The sequence below is a fragment of the Cheilinus undulatus genome, linkage group 1, assembly GCF_018320785.1.
Source record: "Cheilinus undulatus linkage group 1, ASM1832078v1, whole genome shotgun sequence".
Classification (NCBI taxonomy): Eukaryota; Metazoa; Chordata; class Actinopteri; order Labriformes; family Labridae; genus Cheilinus; species Cheilinus undulatus.
This window is the reverse complement of record NC_054865.1, coordinates 21,871,876-21,887,674: the sequence shown is the minus strand read 5'-3', so window position 1 is coordinate 21,887,674 and position 15,799 is coordinate 21,871,876. Positions and strand designations below refer to the sequence as shown.

At 40.7% G+C, this 15,799-nt stretch overlaps 1 protein-coding gene across 2 annotated transcripts in view; it reads left to right on the top strand.

Annotated features, from left to right (window-relative positions):
- Nucleotides 1–15,799, top strand: part of adamts18 (ADAM metallopeptidase with thrombospondin type 1 motif, 18) — a 108,808-nt gene that overhangs the window by 57,461 nt on the left and 35,548 nt on the right. For both annotated transcript variants that reach the window (XM_041789524.1, XM_041789516.1), the window contains 4 exons: nt 5,793–5,965; nt 6,978–7,108; nt 8,858–8,981; nt 9,304–9,548. In XM_041789524.1, the coding sequence (XP_041645458.1) occupies nt 5,793–5,965; nt 6,978–7,108; nt 8,858–8,981; nt 9,304–9,548 (673 nt within the window). The remainder of the gene's footprint in view (nt 1–5,792; nt 5,966–6,977; nt 7,109–8,857; nt 8,982–9,303; nt 9,549–15,799) is intronic.

Sequence of the window (15,799 nt, the reverse complement as noted above, 5' to 3'; positions counted from 1 at the left end):
ACACATAACAAAAGTCCTCTCTTAACTGGACACTGTGTTAGAACTCGACATTTCAAATGAAAATGAGTCTTACCGTCAGTTGCTAATATCAGTCCTCATGATGATATAACTGTATCCTCTGCTAAAGCCTGAAATCCAACCATCCTGGTTTATTTGGACTAGTCCTGAAAAGACAAAAGCTCCACAGCAGATAGTCCGGTCTGGTCCTCCTCTCATCAACGGCTTATCCAAGACTACTTCTGCTAATTAGCCAGGAAGAGAGAGACAGAGCCTTCATTATAAGCTCCAAGCGGTCCATGCCATTCTGCATGATGTGTTTCTGTGTTGACTACAATACAACTTTATATGAGGATTGGTCATAGGTAGTTTATCGAAGTCCACTACAACTCTGCTCGGCGTAGGCCTCTCTCTCTCTGCTGCTGCATTGGTGTTTGAGGCACTCAGCTATACAGTTCTCTTCATTTCAGCCTCTTCATTACTTGCAGCTATGACACAAAATCCTCCATACCTGTGGTGATTTTATGCTTGGTTAACCAGGAAAACCTCAATTAGATTAGAATTCTGCTTTACGAGAAAGCTCTGGTCAAACTTTTCCACTTTCCCTGCATAGTCCCCAGCAATACTGAGCACGCGCGAGATAGATTTGCTTTGACATCATCGTGTATACATAATTAGCCATGTGCTTGCCATCTGAGGAGATAAACAATCCCAGCACTGCAGGACAGTGGGTGTAGTAAGATTAGGCAACTTTTAGTTTTTATCAACGCATTCTGGCAACATATCATCTAGGTTACACAAAATATAATATGCAAGTATTCAGTATTTACTTATCTGGTCATTTGCATGTTTTCTGCCGGACATTTTGACCTGTTATATTTTTATCTGCTGGACTTCCGCCCTTTTTACCGGCCAATGACCAGCAAATGCCGGCTAAAAGAAACTCAGGCTTAGCAGCCCCACATAGTCAGAATGGTACAATCTTGGTTACATAACAACATTCGACTATGAGGTTCATAGTTGAATCAGACTCCTCCGAATTGAATTGTCGACTCTTCCGGGTCACCCCTACCTTTAGTCCACCTTGCAGGTGATCGTCCACATACCTGTGTTGGGTAGTCATTGCTCCATTCAGGTAGATTTAGGTCAATTTAACCTGACACAGCCTACAAGAAACTTTACTTCTTTTTGATCAAATTACTGTTAAACCACTCTGTTCTATGAGAAGCCATCCATCTGGATTACACATGAGTTATGTAATGGGAGTTGTAGGCTTGTTAACTGGAGCTAAAGCCTAAGCCAGGGGTTTTCAAATTGTTTGCCCCCATGGCAATATCCAGCCAAGATCTGAAGGCAAACCATATTTTTCAGTGCAAGATGATCTGCTGTTGAACATAATGCATTATCTTCAGTTAGTGCACAATTGTATTAATACATTTCTGATCAAAATTTTAAGACCAGTTGAAAAATTGCAAGAATTTACATGTTGCACGGTTGGATCTTAAGAAGGTTCTGAGTAGAGCTTCAAAATGCAAAAAGGAGAAATGGGAGAGAGACAAAAAAAATTTGAGTAAGCAATTTATTGAAAACAACAATTAAACTGAAATAAGCTGTTCATCAGCTGATCAAAAGTTTAAGACCACAGCCTTTAAAAGCCAAAATCTCTGCAAAAATGTGGCTACAATGTCATTTTCTGTCAGATATTCACATTGTCATGACCTCCTGATGACAAAGTCAATAAAGCTTTCTGTCTTTGAACGTGGTCAGATTGTTGAGCTGCATAAGCAAGGCCTCTCCCAACCCGCCATCGCTGCTGAGGTTGGATGCAGTAAGACAGTCATTTTGAATTTCTTAAAAGATCCTAAGGGTTATGGAACAAAAAAGTCAAGTGGTAGACCCAAAAAAATTTCACCAGCGCTGAGCCAGAGGATCCGATTGGCTGTCCATCAAGACAGGGGACGATCCTTGACCCACATTAAGGTTGTTACTGGTGCTGACTGCAGCCCAATAACCATCAGACAGTATCTGTGAGGGAGGGTGCTTCAAAACCAAAAAACGTCTTCAAAGGCCTCGACTCATTTAATGCCACAAAATTGCCCATCTGGACTTTGCAAGGGAGCACCAAACATGGGTCATTGAAAGGTGGAAGAAAGTTTTATTCTCTGATGAAAAAAAATGTAACCTTGAGGGTCCTGATGGCTTCCAATGTTACTGGCATCACAAGGAGATCCCACTTGAGATGTTTCCTACGCGGCACAGTGGATGGGGTGCCATCCTGATCTAGGGTGCCTTTTCCTTCAGTGGAACAATGGAGCTTCAGGTTGTTTACAGAAATGGACATCATTTCATGACAGCTTCCTGTGCAATTTTGCTATCTACTAAACATCTACTCAGCTCTGTGAAAACTCTCCCACTTTACAAAGGAAGCCTATATCTTCTGCTTACTCTTCTGCAAAGTTGTAATGGATCAGCAAACTAAAGCCTTCCCTTCTAGGACTTAGTCCAAGACAGAAAATGAATCTCCTTTTTTCTCATTCCTCTTCTTACCCTTCCTCCACCTCCCATTCACTCCTCCATCCCCCTGTAGACCACCTGCCAGATCAAACGCAGTCAACCTAATCCTCACCAACAAGCCTAGGAGATTAGGTTCACAATCTTGACCTGCTTTTGTAGGAACCACATTTTGTCACACACTTGATCTAAAAGGAGTGGGGGAGTCTGATGAGAGGGTGATGGTTTACTTGCATGAAACCTTATTGACATGTAATAGTGCTTTATTGGGATAAGAGACCAGAATGAAGATGTATATTGGGGAGTTTGAGTGGGGGACAGAAGGGAACAGGTGAATCAAGGAGAAGACAAGACTAGACATGATGGCCTCTGACCTACAGGAGTTTAGTCTCAGCTTCTGTTGGCAGGTAGATTTACTGGACTCCTGGGATGTTTAAGCATCCCTAAGCATCCTCCAGGCTGAGCTGGAGGAGAGGAAGGACTGAAAGCAAACTTAAAACTTGTCATATCTGGTTTCTGTCTGGTTTTTGGAAGTAGATTTACTGTTACAACGATGCCGGGAAATCTAGGGAGTGGATGAGACAAAGAAGAACAGAGGAAGAGAAACTCAAGGACAGACTGTCCATAATCCATGAATTGAATTTACTCCCCTCCTAAGTACAAAGTGTCCCTCTCCAGTGCTTCCCTCTGATCAGAAGGCCTTCAGTGACTTCTGAGTCGTACCCCACTGAACTGCTGTAAGCACAGTACCATATGGGCTACATTTGTCTGCTGTTAAGTCTTAATAGGATCAAGCCTACGAAAACCTGCGCCAAATACCCGACTCAGTAAGGGAAGCACAGGGATCAGAACAAAGCAGATTTACACACATACACTCACACCTTGAATGGAGCTCCCTCATTCTTGGCAGCCTTGTCACTAGTGTTTAAACATACACTACAGATAGTTTCAGGACATGCTGCCTGACTTTAATGTTCACATATGCACCTCACAGCAGACAGTCAGAGAGGAGGAAGGTCTGAGGGGTCTGACATAGTAATTACAGTTTTGGCTTTATCATCAGTGCTATGGGTAATTGGATATTTTCAACAAATGGATGGTGAAGCATGGAAAGAGTATGACACAACTTTATTATGAGAACTGCAAAGGAGTCACGGTTTTAAAAATAACCTCAACCTGCTTGCTTGTGATGAAATGTATGACTACTTCCTGCTGTGTTCACACATTTGCTTACTTACAATGAATATGAAGGTACTGGCAAAAAAAAGAGAGATACCTAATTTTCATAACTGCAACTTGTCATGGTGGCTGCCATTGGCTGAAAGCTCAATCCTTCTAACTCTGCATTTTCAGAGTGTTAAGGCCAGCATTGCTTAGTGCCACCTACCTCTGCAGCCTCCATCTGACTACTTTGTTAAATTTGTCATAATGAGGGAGAAATACACTGAAAAAGGCACTTCCAGGTTCCCTGTAAGCTGTCCCAGGACATGCATATGCCAGCAAGAAGCTGGACAAAAAGCACCAATCTGACAGCAGGGTTTACATCCTTATACATATTCTCAAGACATTGTTGCAGTGTCTTAACTGTGCAAGATCTGGTAACACTGCATTGTCAACAAATGCACACTGTCCATGAGGGGGAGCAGTTTTATGACAGTTCTGTTGCACTCTGAAACCTCTGGGATGAAAGTGCTCCAAACCAAACTCCTACATAATTTTTAAAATAAAGATGCTAATGTGGACACTAATTTTGTGCCTTTGACTGCTGCTGACGTTTTTGTCCTTCAGATGTTTTCAACAATGATGCAATGGTGATAGAAATTTAAAAGAAATGTGCTTCTAGTTTCAGTCACCCTCTGGTGTTTACTGTTTCTGTTAGGCTCTCCTTGTGTTCCTTTCTGAAGGCTTTCAGTGCTGTGTAACGCTGAGTGACTTGTTTTTATTAGACGTGTTTGATCAGCATGGTTCCCTCAGTCCCTCTGTGTGTGAATGTGTTTACGTGTACCCAAGCCACTTTGGTAAATAGCTGAACTCAATTTTCTCTGCTGGTGGTTGTGTTAGAAGGCCTGGCATTAGTTTAGACTGCCTGGGAAGTCAGACGTTACCTCCTAATGTTTACTTAATATTAGGAATCTGTCTTCTTGAAACAAGTCATGATTGTTTATTCATTTTAATGGAACGATACAGCTCCAGTATGTGTTCAGTCTGTTCCTGCTACTTCAGTGTTATGGTAGGAGTGCTGCTCTGTTTGAAAAAAAGCCTTCACTCTATACTCAATGTTTTTATAGCGTAGAAATTGGCTACTGCAAAACTTTTTACTCTAAATTAAACTTTCATCTGGGCTATAATCAACCATAAACATGTGTAATGAGTGGATGTTGAAGCATGGTTTTGAAAAGTAAAGTTGATGCTGATGATGAGCAGTTTTAACCTTTCTCCACTGTGAACGATGATTGTGGGAGACACTGCCCACATAATTCTCCTACATTTGAAGGAACTTAGCTACAGTTGGACTAGCACTTCAACACTGTAGGGCACTTCACTCCGAATGGAGTTAAAGTTACACGTTGGGAGTTTAAATCAACTCCAAAATGTTTAACCCTGAGATATCAATAATCCTGCTGTATGACAATAACTCAAATGACCACTTGTTAAAACCAAGATATGCAAGAAGATTCTCTGAATGCACAACAAGTTGACTCTTGAAGCAGATGGGCTACAGCAGAGGACAACACCATGTGCCACTCCTGTGTGCCAGGTTATCTAAATTGGATGGTAGCATATTAGAATAGCTTGATTTGTCTTTTGCTGCAAAAATCAAATGGTAAGGTCAGAATTGGTGTAAACATCATGAAAGTTGTCCAAACCATCAACCACGACACATTCAAAGCCATTTAAATCACCTTTCTCCCTCACTGTAATGCTCGGATTCAATCTCAGCACATCATCCTGATCATGTCTACATGCCTGAATGTATTGGTTGTTACAGTGTAACCGTCTTTTTTGATATTTGCATGAATGGGTAGCTGATCAGGTGTACCTAATAAAATGATTCATGGGTGTATGGTTAAATATGAAAACCATACATGTTGTATGTAGTAAAAGTATTTTCACAAACACAGCTTTTCACAATCCCACTTGCATACTTGGTCTTGATGTTGCAATTTTTTTTTCATGTTTGATGAGAGAATTTTTGTTGATTAATGAAGCAGAACATGAGCAGGATTTTAGACATGTAAACCTTCTTCTTGTTGTCTCTTCTTGTCTGGTCTTGTTATCCACAGACCACAGAACAGTGGTAAATTCTGCCCAGGCTCCGGTCGTCTAAACCAGCTATGTAACACTCGACCGTGCCCTCTGAATGCAGTGGACTTCCGAGCTCAGCAGTGTGCTGAGTACAACAGCAAGCCTTTCAGGGGCTGGTACTACAAGTGGAAGCCTTATACTAAAGTGGATGGTAGGTATCATTTGATAAATGATCTGTTCTGTTCAGTCCTGTGGTTCATTTACGTTTAATGGATGATTTGCACAGAGGATGTTTAATCTGTTTGTTCTTGCATTCATCTTTTGCTGTTGATAAATTGCTGAAGTTTTGTTGCATCTAAACAAAGACACTCTTTGTCTTGAAAATATACAGTGCTTTCCAAGGATTATGAAGACTCAATGATTTACTGTATTCTTGGCACATACACAAGGATAGGAATCATATTGTTACAAGACCACGGTGCTGCTAAATACACAGAAAATTGCAGATTGCTTAGGGCAAGATATTTCTTGTCTTAATTCTCCAGATCTTTTTACAGTCTACATCCCGCTGTATATTTCTTGTCCAAGTCATTTTTTTATAAAGTGTTTCTGTAATGCCACCCTTTATTTACTGCTGCAGTAATTAGGGCCAAAAAAGCTGGAGGAAACTATCACTCTGGGTAATGTGTATGGGAGACATGTAGCCACCTGCACCCTTTGACACAGTGGGGAGAGATTTAAAGGGAAGCCTTCGGGTGAGCTTTGTTACACAGAGTGAGGGGGGAGGGGGGGCAGTGAAGGAGAGCAGTGTGTTTGGCCGTCTTCCCAGACCTGTTTAAGCTGTTGATGAATGGGAAGGGATGTAGAGAGGAACGGATTCTGAACTGCCTCCTGGGACCTTGGGCCAAGTCACCTTCACCGACATTTATTTTAATCAAAGACGGCTGTAGAGACTTGTCTGTGATAACTGATCTCAACTACAGAACAAACCTGTAGCCCCCCCAGAAAAACCCTGGGGTGCATTCAGAGTCAGTTTCTGTCCTTTTCAATCCAGTCTCAGTAGGAGCTGTACAAACTGTATGTGCAACAGGTCACTGTACAGAAGCAACAATTACCTCAAATTTAAGGGTCATATAAATCTTGAATGCTACTTAATTTCTCATTCTTTCTATTTTCCAAGAGACGTCAGACTGACGATACATACTTGTCTGTGTTTTGTTTAGATGAAGACATCTGTAAGTTGTACTGCATCGCTGAAGACTTTGACTTCTTCTTTGCCATGTCCAGCAAGGTGAAAGATGGCACCTCCTGCTCAGACCACAAAGGAGATGTGTGCATCGATGGAGTGTGTGAGGTACCACAAAATTCAGAATAGAAGTTGCAATGGTTTATAAGACACAGTCTGCTTTTAAAAGGCTTAAACTGCCTCTCAGTGATTATTTCCATTGCATTTTGCAAAATACACAACATGAAGTTTCTGTGCAGTTGTGTCGCTCTTTTAGTGCCATCTGATTTCACCATGTGGAGTTTACAATCCTGCTGGCTGCTATACAGTAGGTTAGCTCTCAGGGAACATAGCCAGTGAACCATGATGCCCACCTCTGCTGGTCATTTGTTGTCTCCAACTGAGAAGTCTTTTCTGTATGATGCATTTCAAGCATTCTGCGTGACTGTCTTGGTCACACTGGTGTACAGCAGGCAGCCAACTTCTTAGATAAAAAGTAGGTAATTAAATTGTGTCTTCTACACCACATTTTATGGTACATGCTTTGGCTCAACACATGCTATCTTGAAAAACATCGGAAGATTTTATTGACATCTTATAGAGCCAGGTTCTGCTCGTTGCTCCAGTACAAAATATATTGCACCCTTACTTTTACCTTGAATATGAGGTTTGGAGCCTTGCAAAACTGATGGATTGGCCAGATTCCATGTCTGTCATCAGGCAGAACAATCTTGCAACACTTGAACCTGAAACTGCATGCCTGTGAAAAAAAGGGATGGACAATTCAGCGTCATTTTAGGAGAATGTGGCATTAGCTATGAGTGGGTTTAGTTGTACTGCAAACCAGTAAACAATGGCAACTGGCACTTAGCTTTGATTTAACTATAGCAATGGTCTTATCAGAACTTGACAGCAACTCTTTATCAAAAGTGAAGCAAAGACCTGACCACCTGAAAGCTTTTCTTGGTGGAAAAGTAAATAAAGATGCTTTTGCTGACATCCCCTCCAGCCTTGGCAGCAGTTTGAGTCACCAACTGGCTCCACTGATAGTTACCAATGATAGAACACCTTGCTAGTGAAAATTTCAAGATCTCGCCAGTTTGACAGGAAGTTGGTGTAGTCAACATCTGATTTGCTTCAAATTCAACATGTATGAAAAGCTGAATAAATGTAATTAGTTAGTGCCCATCCCTACCACTAGGTCATATGTTTTGATTGGCCCATAATGAATGAGTCAGACAGAACCTTCTTCTTATCGCTCTCCAAAGAGTGGTTCACTATGGGTGGTTGCTTGGATGAATGTAAAACATGCAGTGGATATGTGAAACAGTCTATCTTCAGTTCAGGTTAAGAGATTTGAATAATAATAATGCTTTTAGTACAACAAAGCAAGGCAGGAAATTTAATTGCTCATATTATGAGAAGTGAATACATAAAAGGTGCAGTTTTTCTCATGAAAATAATTGCAGAGGGCATGCAGATGGCCTAATGTGCTACCCATGTGCGCGGGCAGCCCGGGTTTGAATCCGAACTGTGGTCCTTTGCCGCATGTCTCTCCCCACTCTCATCCCATTTCTGACTCAATCCACTGTCCTCCTCTGTCCAATAAAAGCACTAAAAACCCCAAAATTAAATCTTTAAAAAAAAAAAGAAAATGAATGCAAGCCACTGTTTTAATATCCTTATTTTGTTAGTTATCCGTCAGTCCTGATAAGCCTGACATCATGAAAACTGAAGTTATTGTGAATCATAGACTGTATTTGTTCCATTGTCTCCATTACTTTTAGTAACCAGCTGGTCAGAAAGTTTATTTGAATTGACAGCCTCTTAATCCCATTCCTTTAAACACTGATTGCACTTGTGTTTGTGTGTATGCAGGCAGTAGGCTGTGACCAGATGCTGGGCTCTAAGGCCTCTTTGGATGCCTGTGGGGTCTGTAAAGGAGACAACTCCACTTGCAAGTTCTTCAAAGGCCAATATGCCCTTCAGCACAGAGCTAATGGTAAGCTTGTCTTTGTCTGTGTTTGAACTGAGTCTGTGCATATTAGCCAGCACTAACTTTGTCCTTCTGCAAGACAAAGTCGACAAAGAAGGACACCGAGGAAGGAAAACATACACAGACTAATGCATTAAATCCCACTTCAAAATAAACTGATAGAAACCCTTTCCATACACTAACTCACATACAATATAAATAGATAAAATCAGATACATTATCAGATTGTTGCAGGATTATTCTGTGGCATATAGTTTTGCAATTAATAAACAACAATCAATAAAGAAGAAAAATGATAAATTGTTTTATTCTTCCTTCCCTCTTCAAGAATATTACTCCATGGTAACAGTTCCTGCTGGAGCACGAAGTATTCACGTTCAGGAAATGGAGGTCTCAACCAGCTACCTGGCTGTCCGCTCCCTGAAGAGGAAATACTACCTGACCGGAGACTGGACCGTGGACTGGCCGGGAAAGTTTCACTTTGGTGGGACTGTGTTTGACTACCAGCGTTCCTTCAACAAGCCAGAGAGCCTGTACGCTGCTGGACCTACTAATGAGACGCTGGTGTTTGAAGTAAGCCGCCCCTGCTTAGTGATGTCCGTTTGAGGCAATTGACAGTGACAGGGTCCCTGGCAGAGCTGCCGTCCCTCCTTCTTTTAATGTCTGGATATGAATAGGCTCAGATAAAAAAAAAGAAGTTTGGGTGGCAGGGAGAGCATGGGTGGTTGTAGTTGTCTAGTGCTTCTGTGGGGGATTAATTGTGTTTGGCGATTGGTTATGTCAGGGATGATCTGGGGATGGTTTGGTTGAGTGGAAGGTTTTAATCAGGAAAATCTTGAGCTGTTGGGGGCATGTCCTACACAAAGACTTGTGATGAGGACTAGACAGAATATTTAAGATAGAAGGAAAAAAGACTTGCAATTTAATCATAGATTATTAAATCTAAATAAAGTAATTTTTCATGCTGATAATACAGAGGGTGGACTGAATGTGTAACAAATGTGTAACAGTTAAGTGGAAGGTCACAGCATCAGCTTGTTCCGACCACTGTTCTTAGAGCGATCTCCAGATTTACATGGTAACACCCGTTTGTTTGGCTGTTTGGCTCAATGATATTCTGACCAAGACAATAAATTTTGACGAGCTGTCTTTGTAAAACAAACACCAAAGTCGGTTTTTAGGCATTTCTCTGAAACTCTGTTATATTTAAACATTTCAGTATGTGTTTGGAAAGTTTTTAATTCAATGTATTTCAGTATTTGCTCATATTCTTCCAATAGCTCACATACAGATGAGCTGATTCACCTAGTTAGCTGTAGCTAGCAAGTAAACAACATTTTAGTTACAGCATGATCTCATTTATGGATGTTCAAAGGCAACTAATTTCAAACTTGATTAAGACCAATTTATATTCACACGAGTCAACTAGTCTAAATTTGAGAAACATTAAGAAAACAGTCAAAAAGGAGCACAATTTATTTAACATACGGGACATGAGATCCGAGAGTGCTTACAAGGTTTTACATATTGAGAACAGACCATTACCTGGATGAATGAGAACCTCTGCAGACATCTTGGTCAAATTATATCAACAAACTCCATGGCCTGAATCTTGCTGAACCTGATCCCATGTAGGGTCGGTTTCAGTCAGAAAATATATTTTGGGGACTATTTCTGTATTGATATAACATGAAAAATAACCAATCCACCAGTAAGAGGAGGATGCAGCAGTTACTCCAAAAAAAGCTTTTGTACCACCTCTACTATTCAGCTCTGCCTCACATGTCAGGAGCTCTACCTCTTGTTTATATGCCATAGAGTTTCTTGCTTCTGCCTCCCGTGTAAGCACAGTCACGTGTTCATCTACATACACACACACAAAGGCATGGAAGTGGCCCCTATGGCCACTGATCTCAAAAGTGCTTTGTTGCAGCCATGTGATTCAAGGCTAATAGAGCGAGTAAAATCTCTAAGTCAACTGCCCCGTTAGAAGCAGGAGGAAATGTTAAAAATCAGCTGGCTGCTTGGAATGAGACATTCTGCACAGTATTGGAAGTGATATATGAGCTGATGGCTCTTTTTTTTGTTAGACATTTTGTCATCAGTGGGGGGTCAGAAAGCAGATCTTCGAGGGGAGTGTGAGTCTTTACCTATCTTGATGTGGCAGAATGTGATGCTGGATAGGTGTATCCTCCTGAGAGCAAAACTCATATTGGACAATTGGCCGAGTTATTGTCCTGATGACTCTGTAGGTTTAAGTAAAAGGTAGCGGGACAGGTAAGATGTGTGGGATACTCTCCCCACATATCTTTGTCAGCGAAGGCATTCATTTTCTCTTGAACCCTGACCCCTAGCCGTGAAAACAGAAGTAAAAAACCAGGTGAAGAGTAGACATTTGGTTTTTTCCCTCCGTAATGGTTAAAGTGATAGTCATGTTAAAGCTGCTCTGCCCTCGGTCCCTTGGGCGACTGAAATACTGCGGTTAAAGCAGGAATGATTGCCCTGTAAGACCAGAAGGAGTACCTCAGTGATATTTCCAAAGTGCTGGGCTGGTCACTCGTTTGGCCATCCAAAAATATCTGAATGTTTTTGTAGCTATTTTAAAAAACAGAGATCTGCTTGTGGGCTTTTAGAAGAATCATGGTTTGCATTTAAACCCCCATTGTCTTATTTCATATCCTGTTATTCTTCCCTTGTCTTTCCAAAAGGAGGAGGCTCCAGCAATTTCTACAGTTTGTAATTCAGACTTTGCCTTTGAGTGTGATATATTAAGCAAAAGTTCAGAATTCAGTGGTTAAACAAAAATTCATTGGCTAAAACTGCCAAAGATGGAACTGAGTGTTGTGGGGTTTTTAAACAGGTGTTTGGCCAGTCTACAGACTGTGATAAATAAAAAAAATCAACATAAAATGGCATGAAATTTAAGGCGTACATTGACAATACCAAAATATTAAATTCCAATGGCTTTAATAATGTGTTTGTGGTTGTTTCAGTTTGTACACTCCAACACAATAAGAAATGGGTTTTCCCTCATAACCCTCATAAACTAGTCTAGTAAAACAATTCTATAACAGCAGGCTCCTTGCTAAAAGCCATGCAGACAAACAGCAGCAAAGAAAACCCCCTGAAAGAGTCCAGTTTGATAACACTTTGGCAGGTTTAACCAATAGAAGAGACAAAAAGAAATGAAGGTTTTAGAAAAATGTTTTGTAATGACTTTTGCAGATCAGTCCATTGTCTTCTTATGAATAAATTCTTGACTGAATCAAGAGATGTATTTGGGCCTGTGGTGTCACTGCTTGGACCAATTATCTTGAATAGCTAAAAGCCATCAATGCCAACCTGCAAGGAGTATTTATGTTTGTGGTTGATCCTTAGAGTGGATCCCAGTTTAGATGCACCGATAGTTTCTGTTGGCATTATGTGTAAAATTCTGAATTTTCTGAAGAATAAACCGACTATGAAAATTGCAGTCTACAGATGCATCTAAAAGAAAAAAAATAGAACATCCTGCTCAATAAAATAAAACAATCAATCCATAATTTCAAACCATTAGATTATCACTAAACAGCAGTCCAAAGAAGGTTATACAGAATACAGAATTTTATACAGAAATGTTGACCTAAAGGAAGATTCTGCTCATTTATGCACTCTGTAATTGTTTGAAGCTCCTTTTGCACAAATTACTGCATCGATCAATCAGTCCTTGGCACTGCTGGGGTGTTATGAAGCCCAGGTCGCTCTGTTGAGTCTGGTGTCCCTCATCTTCCTCTTGACATTTTCCCAGAGATTCTCTATGGGGTTCAGATCAGGCCAGTTGGCTGGCCAATCAAACACTACCATAGTCAGCAAACCAGTTTCTGGGGGACTTAGATTCACTGTGGTCAGGTGCCAAGTCCTGCTGGAAGAGGAAATCAGTGTCTTCATAAAGCTTCTCAGCAAGCTCTAAAAATCCTGGTAGACAGCTGACAGCGTTGACTCTGGACATGATAAAGACCAGTGGACCAGTATGAAGTTACCCCAAGTTCTTCAGTCTGCTTTGTTTGAAGCAAATCCTCTGAAGACTGAGCTCATCCCTGTCATCACTCTTCTCTCTTCCAATCAACTTTCCATGAGTATGCTTTGATTCAGCCTCTGAGAACAGCCTGCCTTTCAGCAGTGACCTTCCAGGGCTTACCCTCCTTTTCCAGGGTGACAATGACTGTCCTCTGGACAAGAGTCAAGTCAGCAGTCTTTCCCATGATAGTGGTTGTGTGTACTGAACCAGGGAGAGAGAATGAAGGCTCAGGAAACCTTTGAAAATTGGATTTTTCCACTATATTCTAATATTTTGAGATTGTGATTTTTTTTACTTTCATGAGCTGTAAGCTGTAATCATCAAGATTAAAACCAAAGTCTTGAAATATTTCAAATTTATGAGATGAATCTACAACACATGGAAGTTTACCTTTTGAAGTAAATTTCAGAAATACATTTTCACATGGTATTCTTATTTTTTTTTTTTTAGATTCCCCTGTATATACTTTATATCCACCAAGTTTTACAACCAATTTAATGCCATCCCATTAGCCTTAGCTAAACATTGTTAGCAATGCTAATAGCCATGCATGTTAATGCTGAATGTTAAATTTAGATGGCTAACACAGTAGAAATTGTATCTGCCAAACATGAGCCTGCTTCCGTGCTAGCTAATCTAAGATCAGTATTGTGCCTAAGATTTACAGAGCCACTAGCTTGGCTGTGGACTCTCGGTGCCCTTGTCATTGCATCTTTTGTCCCTGTTTGTAATATGATCATTCTCACCCAATTAATTTGCTGTTACTGAGTCAGGCTGTTAAATCCATGAGCAGCTGCTGCATACAGGCTTCAGAGAATGGTTAGTCAAATGAAAATGGAAGAAAAGTCTAATATAAATTGTAAAACTGTCTATTAATAAGATTATAGTCAAACACCTTCTGGTTTAAGTTTGATTCAAAGCTCTTTGGGTGCCTTAACTCTAGGGCCAGTTGTCATGTACTGGCACAATTGCCACCCAAGTCCCCCACTGGCCTGCACTCACGTTGTTCTTTCCTCAACTGGGGCCTAGGCACAGATGAGTCATCACATCATAATATGCAAGATGCAGCTAACAAGCAGTTCAGTTACTAAGTCAGCACAGTGGAGGAAACATGACAGTAGTTTTCCTGACATTGTGGCTGATTTTGACTGATTTAGGGCAGATATGACTCACTAAAACCACCAGTGTTTAAGATGATGGTGGGGAGGAACAATTGTACTAATTATACTTCATGTCCATGCTTTTGCATGTGCATGATTGTTACATGCCAAAGACCTCTTCCATCCATGCCAGAGCCAAGGATGTATAACATGCTTGAGTGCTGTATGGAGCACTTGCACTAGTCAAACAAACTGGACTTCGCTTGTCAGGCATGCTTGGGCACAGTAGGGGTTGCCTAGTGTGAGATCATTTAACTTCCAAAGAAAGGGTATTAGGTAACTGTGAAAAAAAACTACAGGTTTGCTTCCAGCTGATTGTGTAACTGTTAGCTTCACTTTGGCATTTTGATCACAGTAAATCAATACCAAGCCGTTCTTACCCTTAATATTCTATGAAAAGGGACATTGCTCCTCAGACAGCACTTTTCCTGCTCTTCTGTGTCCCGGTGGTACATCTGTCTGGCCAAGCTCTCAGTGGTAGCATGCTGCTGATCTGCAGATGACACGTGCATAATCTCTATAAGTATGTCCTGTAATTACAAAAAGGAGGAAGAGGCTGATAGAGAGAGGAGGATAGAGTGAGAGGGGGAGAGTGAGATTAAAAGATTAAGAATTCTGCAATTGAACTCGCTGGATGTGAGAAGTTAAGGTCAGGGCACAGGGACTTTAACTCTAAATGAAAAGGGCCAAATGAGTTCATTTTTCCACTGCTGATCTTCATCTGTTTCACACATTCTACTTAACTTGTCCTGTCACAGTAAAACTAAGTGAGTACGTGGGGGAGAGATGATGTACCAATCCCTCCCAGACCCTTTCTCAGCTTGAAACACTCAAAGAAAAACAAATGTTGAAGAGCGTGAATGTAAACTGTGACAAGGTGTTCACATATGCAGCTGCTCAGCTGGTAGAGGGAAAGAGAGACGAGGGAAATAAGTAGCTAAGAAGAGGAGGGATAGGAAACAGACATAACATATGGTAAAGGTCTCAGAGGATACTAAGTAGGGTTGTTCCCCCCTTAAGAGGCATTCTTGTGGTGCTGAGATGAGGTCATGCCAGTCCAAAGCAAAGCTTTGTGGGTTCACAAGTGAGATTGATATTCGTGTACACCACAGTCTAATTCATCATCATCTAATCTGACATGATGAGTGGTGTGGTGGTTGAAGTTGTGAAAACCAAGACACTCACAAGTGTCCAAGTACGACATACAAGTGGTCTGATGTTGCACTGTAGAAAGACCATGTCAGATCTATCATCTGTCAACTTTACTGGCACCTCATCCAGATTTATCTCTTTATATTATGTTTCTTTTAATAAATACAATATTTCTTTTAATCAAAATTGGTATTTGCAAGATAACTGAAGCGAGTTCTAGGACTCCAATTATTTAACATTTATACTAAGGTTTCTAAAACTGATGAAATAGGAAGTTAAGTGAAACCAAGTCAGAATAAACATTACTGGATATAATGTATAATGTATATAATGTATAATATACTTGAATAATTTAAAGATATGTTAAAGAGCTTCAGCAATGTTTTTAACTGATAGGACAAGGATAAGCAGGACAGTGATATTTCTTAGACCTGCATGCTTGAGTTTTCCCCATA